This window comes from Orycteropus afer, unplaced genomic scaffold (assembly GCF_000298275.1).
Source record: "Orycteropus afer afer isolate SDZICR_OR568_19922 unplaced genomic scaffold, OryAfe1.0 scaffold00309, whole genome shotgun sequence".
NCBI lineage: Eukaryota > Metazoa > Chordata > Mammalia > Tubulidentata > Orycteropodidae > Orycteropus > Orycteropus afer.
In genome coordinates this window covers 4119069-4134713 of record NW_006921896.1, presented here as the reverse complement: position 1 = coordinate 4134713, position 15645 = coordinate 4119069, and the positions used below count along the sequence as shown (strand labels likewise).

The 15645-nt window shown below is 38.0% G+C and overlaps 1 protein-coding gene across 1 annotated transcript in view; it reads right to left on the bottom strand.

Annotated features, from left to right (window-relative positions):
- Positions 1-5958: 5958 nt before the first annotated feature.
- LOC103206264 (estradiol 17-beta-dehydrogenase 11) overlaps positions 5959-15645 on the bottom strand; it is a 137131-nt gene continuing 127444 nt past the window's right edge. Inside the window, 2 exon segments of the mRNA XM_007951707.2 lie at positions 5959-6049; positions 8319-8435. Of these exon segments, the coding sequence (XP_007949898.2) occupies positions 5959-6049; positions 8319-8435 (208 nt within the window).

Here is a 15645-nt window from a genome sequence, read left to right as displayed (position 1 = left end):
CTCACCAGATGGAATGCACAGGAATCAGATTGACTATATCTGTGAAAAAAGATGATGGAGAAGCTCAGTATCTTCAGTCAAAACAAGGCCAGGAATTGACCGTAGAAGAGACCATCAATTGCTTGCATGCAAGTTCAAGTGGAACCCGAAGAAAATTAAAACAAGCCCATGAGAGCCAAAATATGACCTTGATTATACTCTACCTGAATTTAGAGACCATCTGAAGAACAAATTTGACACAATGAACACCAGTGACTGAAGACCAAATGAGTTGTGGGATGACATCAAGAATATCATACGTGAATAAGGAAATAGTCATTAAAAAGACAGGAAAAGGAGAAAAGACAAAAATGGTTATCAGAAGAGTCCCAAATTTGCTCTTGAATGGAGAGTAGCTAAAGCAAATGTTAGAAATGATGAAGTAAAAGATGAACAGAAGATTACAAAGGATGGGTTGAGGAGACAAAGTATTAAAATGAAACATGCAAAGACCTGGAGTTTGAAAACGAAAAGGGAAGAACATGCTCAGCACTTCTCAAGTTGAAAGAACTGAAGAAAAAATTCAAGCCTCAAGTTGCAGTATTGAATGCTTCTATGGGAAATTTTTGAATAATGCAGGAGTTATCAAAAGAAGATGGAAGGAACACACAAAGTCACTGTACAAAAATGAATTGGCCAATGTCTGACTATTTCAGGAGGAGGCATATGAGCAAGAACCAATGGTATCAAAAAAGGAAGTTGAAGTTGCACTGAAGGAATTGGCAAAAAACAAAAGTCCAAGAATTGATGGAATACTCATTGAGATGTTTTAACAAATGATGCAGTACTGGAGGCACTTACCATCTATGCCAAGTAATTTGGACGATAACTACCTGGTTGACTAACTGGAAGAGATCCATATTTGTACCCATTCCAAAGAAAGGTGATCAAATGGACTGTGGAAATTATTGAAAAATATCATTAGTATCACATGCAAATAAAATTTTGCTGAAGATAATTCAAAAACAGTTGTGGCAGTATACTGACAGGGAAATTCCAGAAATGCAAGCTAGATTCAGAAGAGGATGTGGAGTGAAGGATATCATTGCTGATATCAATGGATCATCGCTGAAAGCAAAGAATACTAGAAAGATCTTTTTTTTTTTTTTTATTGATGAAGCAGAAGTATTAGACTGTTGGATCATAACAAATTATGCATAACATTGTGAAAAATGGGAATTCCAGAACACTTAATTGTTCTCATAAGGACCATGTACATAGATCAGGAGGCTGTCATTCGGACAGAACAAGGGTACACTGCATGGTTTCAAATCAGGAAGGGTGTGTGTCAGAATTGTATCTTTTCACCCCTTTCACTATACTTATTCTATCTGTATGGTGAGCAAATAATCCAAGAAGCTGGACCATATGAAGAACATGGCATCAGGATTGGAGGAGGACTCATTAACAACACACAATATGCAGATGGCACAACCTTGCTTGCTAAGTGAAGATGACTTGAAGCACTTATTGATGAAGTATGCTTACTGATGAAGTCTGCAGTATGGATTACACCTCAACATAAAGAATACGAAAATCTTCACAATTGGACCAATGAGTAGCATCACAACAAATGGAGAAAAGATTGAAATTGTCACAGATTTCATTTTACTTGGATCCACAATCAACACCCATGGAAGCAGCAGTCAAGAAATCAGATGATGTATTGCACTGGGCAAATCTGCTGCAAAAGACCTCTTTAAAATGTTGGAGAGTAAAGTTGTCTCTTTGAAGACTAATGTGCAACTAACCCAAGCCATAGTATTTTTAATACTCTTATATGCATGTGAAAGCTGGACAATGAATAAAGAAGACCTCAGAAGAGTTGATGCATTTGAATTGTGGTGTTGGTGAAAAATACTGAAAATACCATGGACCAGAAGAATGAACAAATAAATCTGTCTTGGAAGAAGTCCAACCTGAATGCTGTTTAGAAGTGAGAATGGCCATACTTCATCTCACTTACTTTGGTCATGTTGTCAGAAAAACCAGTCCCTGGAGAAGGGTATCATGCTTGGACCCTCAACAAAATCGACTGACACAGTGACCACAGTGATGGGTTCAAACAAAGGAAGGATTGGGAAGATGGTGCACAACTGGGCAGTTTTTCTGTTCTGTTGTATGTAAGGTTGCTATGACTCAGAGCCAACTTGACAGCAGTTAACAAAAATGTAAGTAAAAGGCACATCTCCTTTGTTCTGAGTGTAGATAGACAAGGAAACTTGCAGTGGGCAGATTGTCTCTACCATCAAAGGGGAGTTTTTGTTTACTTCAGGGACCGTTTTGGTGTCCAGTGTGCATTAAGACCATCCCAATGTCGACTTACATTTTTAGGATTCACCATATTAATTTTAGAAAACTTAAGATTTTAATGATAGTTAAGTCAGGCCAAAACTGAATCTTTTCCTATGTGGAATAATTAGGCATCTGCAACCCAACAGCTACTCCTCGGAAGGAAGATTGGGCAATCTACTCCATAGATAAATCACCTTGGAAACCCAGGGAGGGGTCGCTATAAGTAGAAATCGACTCAATGGCAGTGAGGTGTTTTTTTTTTTTTTTTTTTTAATCGTAGCATTTTATTCCTTAAAATAGTCCATAGGTTGAATAGCTTCAATTACTATTAAAATTCCTGATGAATTTTAGAATATTGGGTTTTGGAATATTGATTGAATATTATGGAAAGTGTGGGGAAGTAGAGGGTTCTTAGGGCAATGATTCAACTGAGAATTCCACTAAGCCTGTATGATGGTGAAGTTAGATGTACCTGAATCCAAATCCTCAGCTCCACATTGTCTTAGCTGGGTGATTTTGGGTAACTTTGTTTAACTTCTCTGAGCTGCAGTTATCTCAGCTATAAAACAGGGATAATTATGTCTACCACACAGAATTGTCCAACAGAGTAAATCTATCACTCAGTCTGGGTGATAATTTTTCCTCTTTTCCTTTTAGACATTGGTCAAGACCTTTTTACCTTTTAGACATTACTCGTTAGCCCAGTGTTAGCGATATACTGAGGGTCAATTTTAACCCGTTTCCTTAAACTGATTTCCTCATTCTTTCTAATCCTCATTTCCAATTAAAATGGATAGATTTCTCACAAGTGGGGATGGCCACAAAGAGGTAGAGTTGGGAAAGAATGTTTCTGAAGACAAGATGGGGAGATTCTCAGGGAAATAGGGGAGAGGCCAGTACAGCCTAGTAGTACTATGGCAGGGACCCAGCTTGATGACAGTGTTCCAGAGGAAGGCTTTGTGGTGTGTCCAGGAAGGTTGAGTTCCCTTCAGTGGTTAAGGTTTCTGAACCCCACAAGAAGAGCTGTATGTCATCAAAGGATCCCCTAGTTTAGGACCACGGAGTACAATGATAGTTGGCAATTAAGAGTCTTTTCCCACATACCCCAAGATAACATAAGCTGCTTTTGATTATGGTCTGACCTTCAGAAGCAGCCCTCAAAATGGCCAAGACTGACTTTCCCATAAACTGTTCTTAAGTGGACTCAGAGTTAGGATTAAACTTTATTCAAAGAACATTTAAAAGTTTTCAGACATGAAGTCATAGCAACTATAATAAAAAATAATTGCCTAAAGTTGGTGAATTTGAGCAAGGTTTTTCAAAAATGCAAAGAACAAAATTCAGATCCTCTACCGTAGTCATTCACCCTCCCAGCACAGTAGGACTGTAGACTTTAAGGTTCTTTTTTTTCTGGGTTCCAGCTAACCAAAAACCAAACCAAACTCACTGCCATTGAGTTGATTCCAACTCATAGTGACCCCTTTTGGGTTTCCAAGGTGATAAGTCTTACAGAAGTCGATTGCCCAGTCTTTGTTCTGTGGATTGGCTGGTGGATTTGAACCACCAACCTTCTGGTTAGCAATCAAGTGCCTTAAGCACTACACCATCAGAGCTCCTTACTACTGCCAAATTCACAGCTATTTAAAGTCCTTCTGACAATTTTTACCCACAGGATCACTAAGGAATTAGATGGCAAATTGTGCCTGGCACATGGCTAACAAAATGAAACCAATCACCATTCTGTAAGCATAATATCCAAAAATGCTTATTTATCATAACAGTTAATGTCAAAGTTTATCCAAATGTTAATTTTTGACAAGCATGTTAGGAGTCATAATATGATCATTATGAAAAGGGGAAAGTTATTAGTACATTTCAGGTCTGAGTTACCTTAATGAAGAAACTGCCAGACACTAAAAAGGCCATTGATTGCATCATCCATTTTCCTTTAATTATAAGGTTAATAAATTGTTTAGCATAAAAACCAAAAGTTTGAAGTCTGATTCATTTATTATTGTTACCATTTATTTGTAAATCTGCATGGTTCTCTGCCTCAAATTCCAATGATGTTTCTAGTGTTTATCTCTAATTTCCTTGTGCTGAAATGCTTAGTATTAAAATGTGAGGTATCTCTCAGGAAACAGAGTTGTAATGTGTAAGTTAAAATGTTCAAGAGCTCTTTCTCACATTACGTGAAATTCATTGTGAAATGTCTCGATACAGTCCTTCATTATGTTTAAAGAGCTGAAACTTCTAATTACCGTATTTTTATGCAAATAACGAGCACATTATACATTTTCGTATATCAGGCAATGCCCTGCTCATTTTCATAAGCATGCTATACAAACATTTTTACATGTTGATAACTTCGATTTCAATCTGTCCAATGGATTTAATGTTAAGTCTTCATCTTGCCTGTTGATGCAGAAGTTTGGTTCCCAGCAGCAGATCCTCACCATCCCACCCTTGAGTTCTAAAAGCAGCCCCTCTCCCAGCACAATTCCTTTCCTCCTCTGCAAACTTATTTCTCTAAGGCAGTTTGGTATCACTTTTTCTGCCCTGGAAACAAACATCACCAGGGTGGCCAGTCCCAGTCCAGGAGGTACAGGAATCTGCACACCCTAGCCCGGAGAGGCCACTCAGGTATGCCAGTCACACACATTCAGCTCCACTGTCCAGCTGTCGTGTTCAGGCCATTCAAATCTCTGGCTCTGGTGGATGATGTGGGGCAGGCATGACAGCCATGGGTGCAGAGGGGTCACGCATCCCTTGCTTGGATGAGATGAGTCCAATTGGCTACTAGGGCAGTGCAAGCCCACACCGTACTCTCCTGCTGCCGGACTTCACATGGCACAGGGACCTGAGTGCTTGTGAACAAATGGCCCTGCCCCACATGCAGCACTCTGCCTGACCATCCAGCCCCTCTTTGGCATGCTCTTCCTGGGCACAGATCAGCTATTAGGAACTCCATAGCTCTCAGGCCTGGGTGCAAACTGCCCCAGAGCAAATGAACAGTTTCAACTGTACTAAACTCGATCCATGACTTCTTGACCATGGCTATGTCTTTATCATACAAATATGATTAAATGTAACATGAGGCTGAAATTCACTTCTGGAAATGTCCTAGGACTGTGTGGTGTATACATGGGTGTGCTATGCCATAATTTTTTAACATGATTTCATCATTTCTGCCCATTGTATGTATGTTATTTGCAGAAAAAACAATATGTATGTAGAATGGAAAAGGAAATGTGATCACATAAACGTACATTTAAGTGTAATTAGATCTGTAAAATGTATCTTATACAATTATAGTGCAAATTATGCAAAGCTTTCAGATAAGCCACAAAATCTTGGGAATGATTGCAAAAAACCAAAAAAGTGTTTTCCATTTTCCACAAAGTCAACTCCTAAGGTGTTTCTCTCTTGGGTCACGTGAAATCAACTTTCAGCTAAAGATCAAGCAGGAGTCAATGACAACTGCCAGAGCCTCAAGAGATGACACTGAAGAAAAAAGGATAGTTAAGAAAAGCAAAAGTCAAAATACGTATTAAGATTCTGATTAACATTAGATGAAATGAACTTAAAGACCTGCTACCAGTCAGTTTTCAAGAAAATCAGGTCTTATTGTCCTTTAACTTTATATCCAATAACTGCATCAAACTTAATATCGAGCTTTCGTCTTAAAATGTTCAGGAAACGCTCAGGAAAGATTCTAAAAAGAAAAGAGAGAAAATAGGAAAGCAATAGTAAGTGATTTGTAAAATATTTTCTTTTGAAATACTTATGCTTAATTTATCATGTATCATGTTCATGTTCATCTTAAACAAATTCAAGAACTTTAACTCTGAGTCACTAAAATCCTCTTTCCCATCAATTCTATTTCCTTTAACAAGCAAGAGTTACCCCTTCTTTTGAGTAGGAGTGACCCGAAATATTTAATTTTAAAATAAATACACTCCTTAGAACAATAAAAGAAGAAGTAAATAGACTCCTTTATTTCTAAATGATCTAAAAAGTATATAGAAATGAATAGTGGACTTGCTGAAGGTTTTTTTTTTTTAAAAAAACATGACTTTGAAAATGAAGTAAGAATAAGAGCTAATTTTACACTTAGTAATCACTGGGTTGGGAGCTCTTGTAGCATAGTGCCTAAGGCACTTGACTGCTAACCAGAAGGCTGGTGGTTCAAATCTACCAGCCACTCCTCAGAAGGAAAATGGGGCAATCTACTTCTGTAGTGATACTGCTTCAGAAACCCAAGGAGGGGTCGCTATGAGTCGAGTCCAACTCAATGGCACATAACAACAACAACAACAATCACTGGGTTTGGTTTGGTTTTTTTGGAATCAAGAATATTATTAACATGTTCCTGAAAGAGACAGAGGAGGTAGAATTACTCAATGAAAATGCAGACTCACATCTGGTTTTGAACATAATGCTGACAACTTATTTAACCTTTGACGAAATCCCTCAAATAAATAGAAATAAAATGCCTTAAACGGCACATTGCAAAGACATCCCATTCCCAGATGGGATAACAACCACAGGCATAGAGGTTAGGATTTCAACACGTATTTTGGGGGGGACACATTTTAATACATAACATGATGTCTTAATCTTTTTCTCTCCTGTCTTTATGCTTAAAAATATTTACCAACTTGTTACAGTCCAATGAGTCTGAGACATAAGTCAGTGTAACTATATAAAGAAAACTGCCTAAACCCACTGCCGTCAAGTTGATTCTGACTCAGTGACCCTGTAGGACAGAGTAGAACTGCCCCATAGGGTTTCCAAGGCTGTATAATAATGGTAGCAATCACAATAATGAAACAGTTGCCAGCTTATGATGAATCCATGTGTTGCAGAGCAGAACTACCATTGGGTTTAATGGTTGTGACCTTTTTAAAATAGATTGCCAGCCCTCTCTTCTGAAGTATCTCTGGGTGGATTCAAATCTCGACCTTTCCTTTAGCAGCCAAGCAGTTTAACCACTATGCTGCCAGGGCTCCTTGGACTATGAAAAGCTACTCTTTAAACTGGTGGTTTCCAATCTTGACTGTGCATTAGAATCACCTGAAGAAATGTTTATCTCACAACGTCCAGGCTGCACTCTAGCCCAATTAAATCAGAATCTTGGGGACTAGGTCTCAGGGATCAGCATATCTCAAATCTCTCAGGTAAATCCTAACATGCACCAAAGTTTAGAGCTGTAGCTCTGAAAAAGTGTTTCTCAGACTTTAAATATGCATACAAATCATCTGGGGATTTTATGAAAACGCAGATCGTAGTTTAGCAGATATGGAGGGGGCCCACGCTTCTGTATTTGTAAATAAGGTCCCAGGTGCTACTGATGCTGCTGGTCTGTGGATCGCACTTTAAGTAGCGAGGCTCAAAGATCACTAAATGGATAAAAGGTTATTCAGAAATTCCTATGCTTCAGCATGATTTTGCATAAAATAAAAGTTCAGGGATTATCTGTCGTATATTTAAATGAAAACTTAACTGTGGTTCCTTCCAAGGTCACTGTCCTGTGATTCCATTATATAAAAATGCTTAACAATATCATTCTTTATATTCATCCATTATGATCCAAAGACTTCCAGAAATACACAAATTTCTTTCTTTTTAAAATACACATTTAAATTTGTGGAAATGAATTGTGAATGTGGACTTTGTCCTGTTTTCAAATGTTCTGGTGTGTATATATTTCACCACAATGAAATAATAATAATACTTTTTTAAAAAAAAAAACTTGTGGAAATAATTCAATTAATTTAACCTAAAAGCTATACCAATCTTGCAGCAATAATTAGCATATGTAGTATAAAAAAGTATGGATTCTTTAAGCCTACTACTTTGTTAATTCCATTTAATCAACAGTACTTTATCAACTATATTCTATGTTTTAAATCTGAATAAAAATATGTTCTAGATAATTCTTAATTTTCTAATATTAACTTACTTTCACTATTGTTACTTACCTTTCCATTATTACTAAAAAGCATATAGAGAGTGGAACATAAATTATTTTCTGCTCAGTCAGGATACCATTCATCAGCTTGTTTACCACTTCCTCAGGTTCTAGAGTAGGTCCCAACCTGAAATCAGAGGCAGTTTTCAGAAATGAAACATTTCAGAGGCTTCATCCTTAGTTTGATGTTAAATATATATTACAGAACTATAGCATGTAGTCTATCATATGTGCCCAATAAATGGTAGCTGCTTACTCTTAAATAATAATTATTCTCATTTATTTGTTGTTGTTGTTATGTGCCATCGAGTCGGCCCTGACTCATTTATTTAGTGCTTATTATATACCACATCACCACTAGTCTGTCAGTTTGTCGTACTGTGGTTGCCTCTGTGTTGCTGTGAGGCTAGAAGCTATACCAACAATATTTTGAGTACTAGTAGAGTCACCCATGGGGACAGGTTTTAGGGGAGCTTCCAGACTCAGATAAACTAGGGAGAAAGACAGGGCCATCTACTTGAAAAAACTGGCCAATGAAAACCTTATGAATAGCAGTGAAACAATGTCTGATACAATGCTGGAAGATGAACCCTTCAAGTTGGAAGGCACTCGAAACAGAACTGGGGAAGAGCTACCTCCTCAAAGTAGAGTTGACCTTAATGATGTGGATGGAGTAAAGCTTTTGGAACCTTCATTTGCTGGTGGGGCCCAAGTCAAAATGGGAAAAAAAAAAAAACAGTTGAACATATTCATTAATAATCGGAACATGGAACATACGGTTTACAAATCTAGGAAAATGGTAAGTTGTCAAAAATGAAACAGAATGCAGAAAGATCAATATCCTAGGCATTAGTGAGCTGAAATGGACTGGTATTGGACATTTTGAATCAGACTATCATATGGTTTACTATGCTGGGAATGACAAATCGAAGAGGAATGGAGTGGCATTCATCATCACAAAGGATGTTTCAAAATCTACCCTGAAGTACAACGCTGTCAGTGATAGGATAATATCCATATGCCTATAGAATGTGGAAATTATCAAACAGTAGTACTTAAGGCAGGAGCTCTGGTAGCATAGTGCCTAAGGCACTTGACTGCAAACCAGAAGGCTGGCAGTTCAAACCCACCAGCCACTCCTCAGAAGGAAGGTTGAGCAATCTCCTTCCGTAGTGATACTGCCTCAAAAACGCAAGGAGGGGTCACTATGAGTCAGGTCCAACTTGAAGGCACACAACAACAGTACCTGAGGCACTTGACTGCTAATCAGAAGGCTGGCAGTTCAAACCCACCAGCCACTCCTTGGAAGGAAGGCTGGGCAATGTACTTCTATAGTGATACTGCCTTGGAAACCCAAGGAGGGGTTGCTATGAGTCGGATCTGACCGATAGCAGTGAGTTTGGTTTTTTTCTTTTGGTTCATTAATATAATGTTGTTGTTGTTATTGATGTTATGTGCCATTGAGTTAGACCCAACTCATGCAAGTAAAATTTTGCTGAAGATAATTCAAAAACAGTTGCAGAAGTATATTGAAAGGGAACTTCCAGAAATTCAAGCCAGATTCAGAAGAAAATGTAGAACAAGGGATATCAATGCTGATGTCAGATGGAACTTGGCTGAAAGCAAAGAATACCAGGAACATGTTACCTGTGTTTTACTGACTTTGTGAAGGCATTCGATTGTGTGGATCATAACATATTATGGATAACACTGTGAAGAATAGGAATTCCAAAACATTTCATTGTGCTCATGAAGAACCTACACATAGACCAAGAGGCAGTCGTTTGAACAGAACAAGGGGATACTACATGGTTTGAAATGAGGAAAAATGTGTTTCAGGGTTGTATCATTCACCATACTTATTCAATCTCTTTGCTGAGCAAATAATCTGAGAAATTGGACTATGTGAAGAAGAACGCAGCATCAGGATTGGAGGAAGACTCATTAACAACATGTAATATGCAGATGATACTACCTTGCTTGCTATAAGTGAAGAAGCACTTGCTCATGATCAAAAGACTTACTGATGATTAAAGACTATGGTATGGATTACACCTCAACATAAAACAAAAATCTTCACAACTGGACCAATAGCAACATGATGATAAATGGAGAAAACACTGCAATTGTCAGAGATTTCATTTTACTTGGATCCACAGTCAATACCACGGAAGCAGCAGTCAGGAAATCAGGCGATGTATTACACTTGGCAAACCTGCTGCAAAAGAACTCTTGAAAGTGTTAAGAAGCAAAGATGTCACTTTGAAGAGTAACGTGTGTGCCTGACCCAAGCCATGGTATTTTCAATCGCCTCATATGCATGTGAAGTTGGACGATGAATAAAGAAGACTGAAGAAGAGTTGATGCCTTTGAATTCTAATACTGAAAACACTATGGACTGCCCAAAGAACAAATAAATCTGTTCTGGAGTAGAGCCAGAATGCTCCTTGGAAGTGAGAATGGCCTGATTTTGTTTCATCTACTTTGGTTAGGTTGTCAGAAGGGATCAGTCCCTGGAGAAGGATACCAGACTTGGTAAAGTAGAGGGTCAGCAAAGAAGGGGAAGACTGTTAATGAGATGGACTGACACAGCGGGTGCAATGATGGCCTCAAACATAGGACTGGGTAGTGTTAACTGGAAAAGGTTAACTTACATTAGGAAAAACATTTAATTAAAAATTTTTCATAAATACACAGAAATAAGAATATGAGAACATGATGTTTCAGGCATTACATCCCAAATTTTCATCATATTAGAAAAAAACTTGCTAAGCAAATGCTTTTTTGTTTCTGATCTTCTGTATTGATTTTGAAATATATTAATAAAAGAATGAACACACTTTGGAAATAGAAAAAAAAAATACATTAACCTGAAAATAGTAATTGTAGACAGGAACATCCTGAAACTTACTTTCAGAAACGCTATGCAATCTGATTTGTATAAGCAGTGTGAAGTGGTGGAACTAGTGGGATTTAAATATATTTAAATATTTATCATATATTTAAATACATAGTTATACATTTAGATATATAAATATTTCAATATAAAGAGGTACTCAGTTTCTAGTAATAAAAATAAAATAATATAAAAATAGCATTTTTTCCCCATCATAGTGGCAAAGATTAAAAATGTGCTAATATTCAAAGCTTGCAAAGATTAGGGAAATGGGCACTTTATTTGTACTGTTGTTGGGAGAATAAACTGGGACCATCCTTCCAGATGGCAATTTGATACCTCTTTCAAAAGTAAACATGTTCCTATCCTTTGATCCAGCAATTTCCTTTCAAAGAAAATCATAATGAAATGGTTAGAAAAGTGTAAAGATTTTATAGATGTATATAGATAAAAAAAATGCATGTATAAACACACATGTGTATATGTATACACACACGTACATACACGAGCATAAGCAATGACTCCAATAATGAAAGACTAGAGACCTAAATGTCCATCAGTGGAGAAGAGATCACAGAATAAGGTAGGTATTCATGTATTAACACAGAAAGCTGATAGCAGCATATTAAGTGAAAAAGGTAACTTAAAGAATAGTATGTATGTTTCCATCTATAGAAAAAAGAAATGCATTAAATTTTGGAAATTTATACCTGGAAATCTCTAACTTTTAAGTGGCTATCCTCTAGAAAATAAGCATTTACAAAGGAACTTTTCTCTATATTATTTAAAATTTTTAAAAAATCATCATATATTATCAGAAGAGCAAGAAAATTATTTCCAATGATAGAGTTAATAAGCATTTTAAAAGATAATCATTCCCAGGGGAAAAAATTCCATTAAGTTTTATATTAAAAAAAAAAAAATAGGGCATTTTGAGTCAGACCTGGGTAAGGATTCAGTCCTGCAACTTTGTGGGTGTGTGATTTCAGGCAATTTTCTTAACTTTCCAAAATGGAGATAAAAAATTTATCTAACAGAGTTGTAAAGATTAGGAAAGTTCTGCAAACTATGGCCTGTGGGCGAAATGTGGCCCACTACCTGTTTTTGTAAATAAATTTTATCAGTATACAGCCATACTCATTCATGTCGTCTATGACTACTTTCAGGCTATAATGGCAGAGTTGAGGTGTTACAACCATATGGCCTACAAAGCCTAAAGTATTTGCCATCTGGTGCTTTACAGGTAAACTTTGCTGAAGCCTGGGATAAGAATTAGAGGCAATTTATGCATAGTATCTAGTAGAGTATAGCAGGGATTGTGAATCTGGCACGGGACCGGGCAGTGTTTAGTTCTGCTGTGCATAGGGGTCACTATGAGTTGGAGAAGACTTGACAGCACCTACCACCACCACCACCACCACCGCCTAGTAGAGTACCCAGTATTAAGTAGATCTTTGTGGTAGTTAAGGTTGTTGACAACTTGGCTGGGCCTGGTTGAGTGGCTGACAGCCGGATGTAGTTAGTCTCCATGGTGAGATTGGTAATTAACTCCAGCTGAGCAGCTGCTTTAGTGCTACGGGCTGCTTCCAGTACATAAGAAGCAAATTTGAAGGTCTCCAGCTTTTTAGCACGTTTGAACCCTGCAGGTAGCCAAGTTGTTGTTTAGTAGCCTGCCATGCCCTGCCGATCTTGGGACTTCTGGACTTCAATTAGTGGCCTGCCATGTTGTTTGGTAACATTGGGACTGTACCTTTGTATTTGTTGACTTTGGGTTTGTCAGCTTCAGCAGCCAGCTGAGTGAAGAAAAGCCTCCAGCTTCAGTGGGCCAGAAAAAGGAGGCAGAGCTGAAGGCCAAGTTTGAGGGGCTTTAACTCAGCCCCTAGAGCCTGGTACTTTGAACTCAGACTTAAAGCCTCCAAACTGTAAGAGAATAATTTCCTGTTTGCTAAAGCCATCCCATCTGTGGTATATTCCTGTCAGAAGAACACTCACTCACTCACTGCTTTCGAGTCAATTTGACTCATAGCGACCCCTACGTGGATTTCCGGGGCAGTATCTCTATGGAAGTAGATTGCCCAATCTTCCTTTTAAGGAGTGACTGGTAGGTGTGAACTGCCAGCCTTCGGGTTAGCAGTCAAATGCCTTAGGCACTATGTCACCAGAGCAGCACTAACACAACGCAATGCAACCCACTGCCCTTGAGTCGGATCTGACTCATAGTGACCCCTCCTTGGGTTTCCCAGGCAGTATCACTACAGAAATAGTGAGTACACTAAATAAAATCTCTCATTTTCTTAAACCTGGTGACAGTATTTTAAGGGCGATACAATAAGTCCTCTTTAGCAGATATGAGTTATCTGAGACTGAAGGAGCTAAAGCACTTTGGTTGTAGCAGAACAGATTCAGACCACCCTTTTTTCCTTTATGCAGAGGACAGGCTTTCTGAAAGCAGAAATCTGAAACAACCTTTAAATGACTGAATTCAAAATAGTTGGTTTCATGTTGGGACTTAAATTCTCTTTTAAAGTACTTCTTAGATACAGTTTATTGGTTTTGTATTTATACATCTAACTCACTCTAAAGGAACTGGCTTGATGTAAAGTTTATAATGCTGCTTAATCTGAATGTGGGAGCTCTGATGGCGTAGTGCCTAAGGCATTTGACTGCTAACCAGAAGGCTGGTGGTTCAAACCATCAGCCACTCCTCAGAAGGAAGGTTGGGCAATCTACTTCCATAGTGATACCACCTCAGAAACCCAAGGAGGGGTAGCTATGAGCCTGAACTGACTCTATGGCAGTGAGTTTGCTTGTTTGGAATCTGAATGTGTTAGGATTAAGCATGAATGGGTGTTCTTATTAACTTAATGACTAAGTCTTAGTTTTGTTAAGCTTTAATTTCAAGAAATAATTTAAAAAAAAAAAATTTACTGAAAATATTTTGGTTACCTAGTGCTGCTCTTGGAGCTCTGGTAGCCTAGTGCCTAAGGCACTTGACTGCTAACCAGAAGGCTGGCGGTTCAAACCCACCAGCCACACTCCTCGGAAGGAAGATGGGGCAATCTACTTCCGTAGTGATACCACCTCGGAGGGGTGGAGTTGCAATCTACTCCACCGCATTGAGTTTGGTTTCTGTTTTCGGTTTCACCATGAGAGGGCACTGTTGCCCACATTAAAGGTTAGTTTAAGAGCGTGAATTAATTTTTTCTTAATTATTAAAAGATAATTTAAGGCACTATTTTGGTTCAAATATGTTAGTACAGTATTTAAACTCTGCAAATGTATAAAGGAAGAAAAGGGGAAATGTTATCCTTACTCATCTTCCCCTCTGACATTCCCTTTTAATTGTAGTGAACTCTCAACTCATCCTCTTAAGCATCACTCACCTAACCACTTAAAACCAAATTCACTGCCCTCGAATCAATTTGATTCATAGTGACCCCTCCTTGGGTTTCCAAGGCGGTAATTCTACAGAAGTAGAGTGCTCAGTCTTCCAAGGAGTGACTGGTGGGTTTGAAATACCAGCCTTCTGGTTAGCAGTCAGATGCCTTAGGCACTTCGCCACAAGAGCTCCCAAACCTACCTCAAACTTATTTATTCCTTATTCTCTCTCTTCAGAATCCAGTTAAAAGATTCAATATACATGAATTCAATAAACCAAAAACCAAACTCACTGCCATCAAGTCAGATCCAACTCATAGTGACCCCTCCTTGTGTTTCGGAGGCAGTTGTTATGTGCCGTGGAGTCAGACCCCACTCAAAGCGACCCCTCCTTGGGTTTCCGAGGCAGTATCACTACGGAAGTAAATTGCCATTTACTTCCTCCCGAGGAGTGGCTGGTGGGTTTGAACCGCCAGCCTTCTGGTTAGCAGTCAAGTGCCTTAGGCACTACGCTACCAGAGCTCCCAATGAATTCAATATAAATAATATATAAATAGGTTTAATATACATGAATTTAAACACTGTTCTAAATAGTCTCACTTGTTTTCTAAAAAAGTAATATCTTAAAAATAGACTTCTAGTAACCAATATCACTGAACATTCTATGCAGAAATTGTTGAATGGGAGTGTATTTTGTTATATATATTTTCACCCAAAACAAAATATTAAAAATTTTTTCAGTTAATCATCATTAATTATAGTAAATACATGTAAGCTAAAGCAAGCACGTATTTAAAATGTATAATTTCTGTAAACATGGTTTGTTGATTTTCTTCAGATATCATTTGCCCAATAAAATATGGTCAAAAACAAAAACAAAAAAACTTTGTAACACTATTTGATAATCTTTGGGGATTTGAGACCTTTGGATAGCCACCAAATTTATGCCTAACACTGGCTTTCTATTCCTGCCTCCTGTGGGATGACTGTGATTAAGGTGTTATTTAAAAATGTTGTTGTTGTTGTTGTTATGTGCCGTCGAGTCGGCCCCGACTCATAGCGA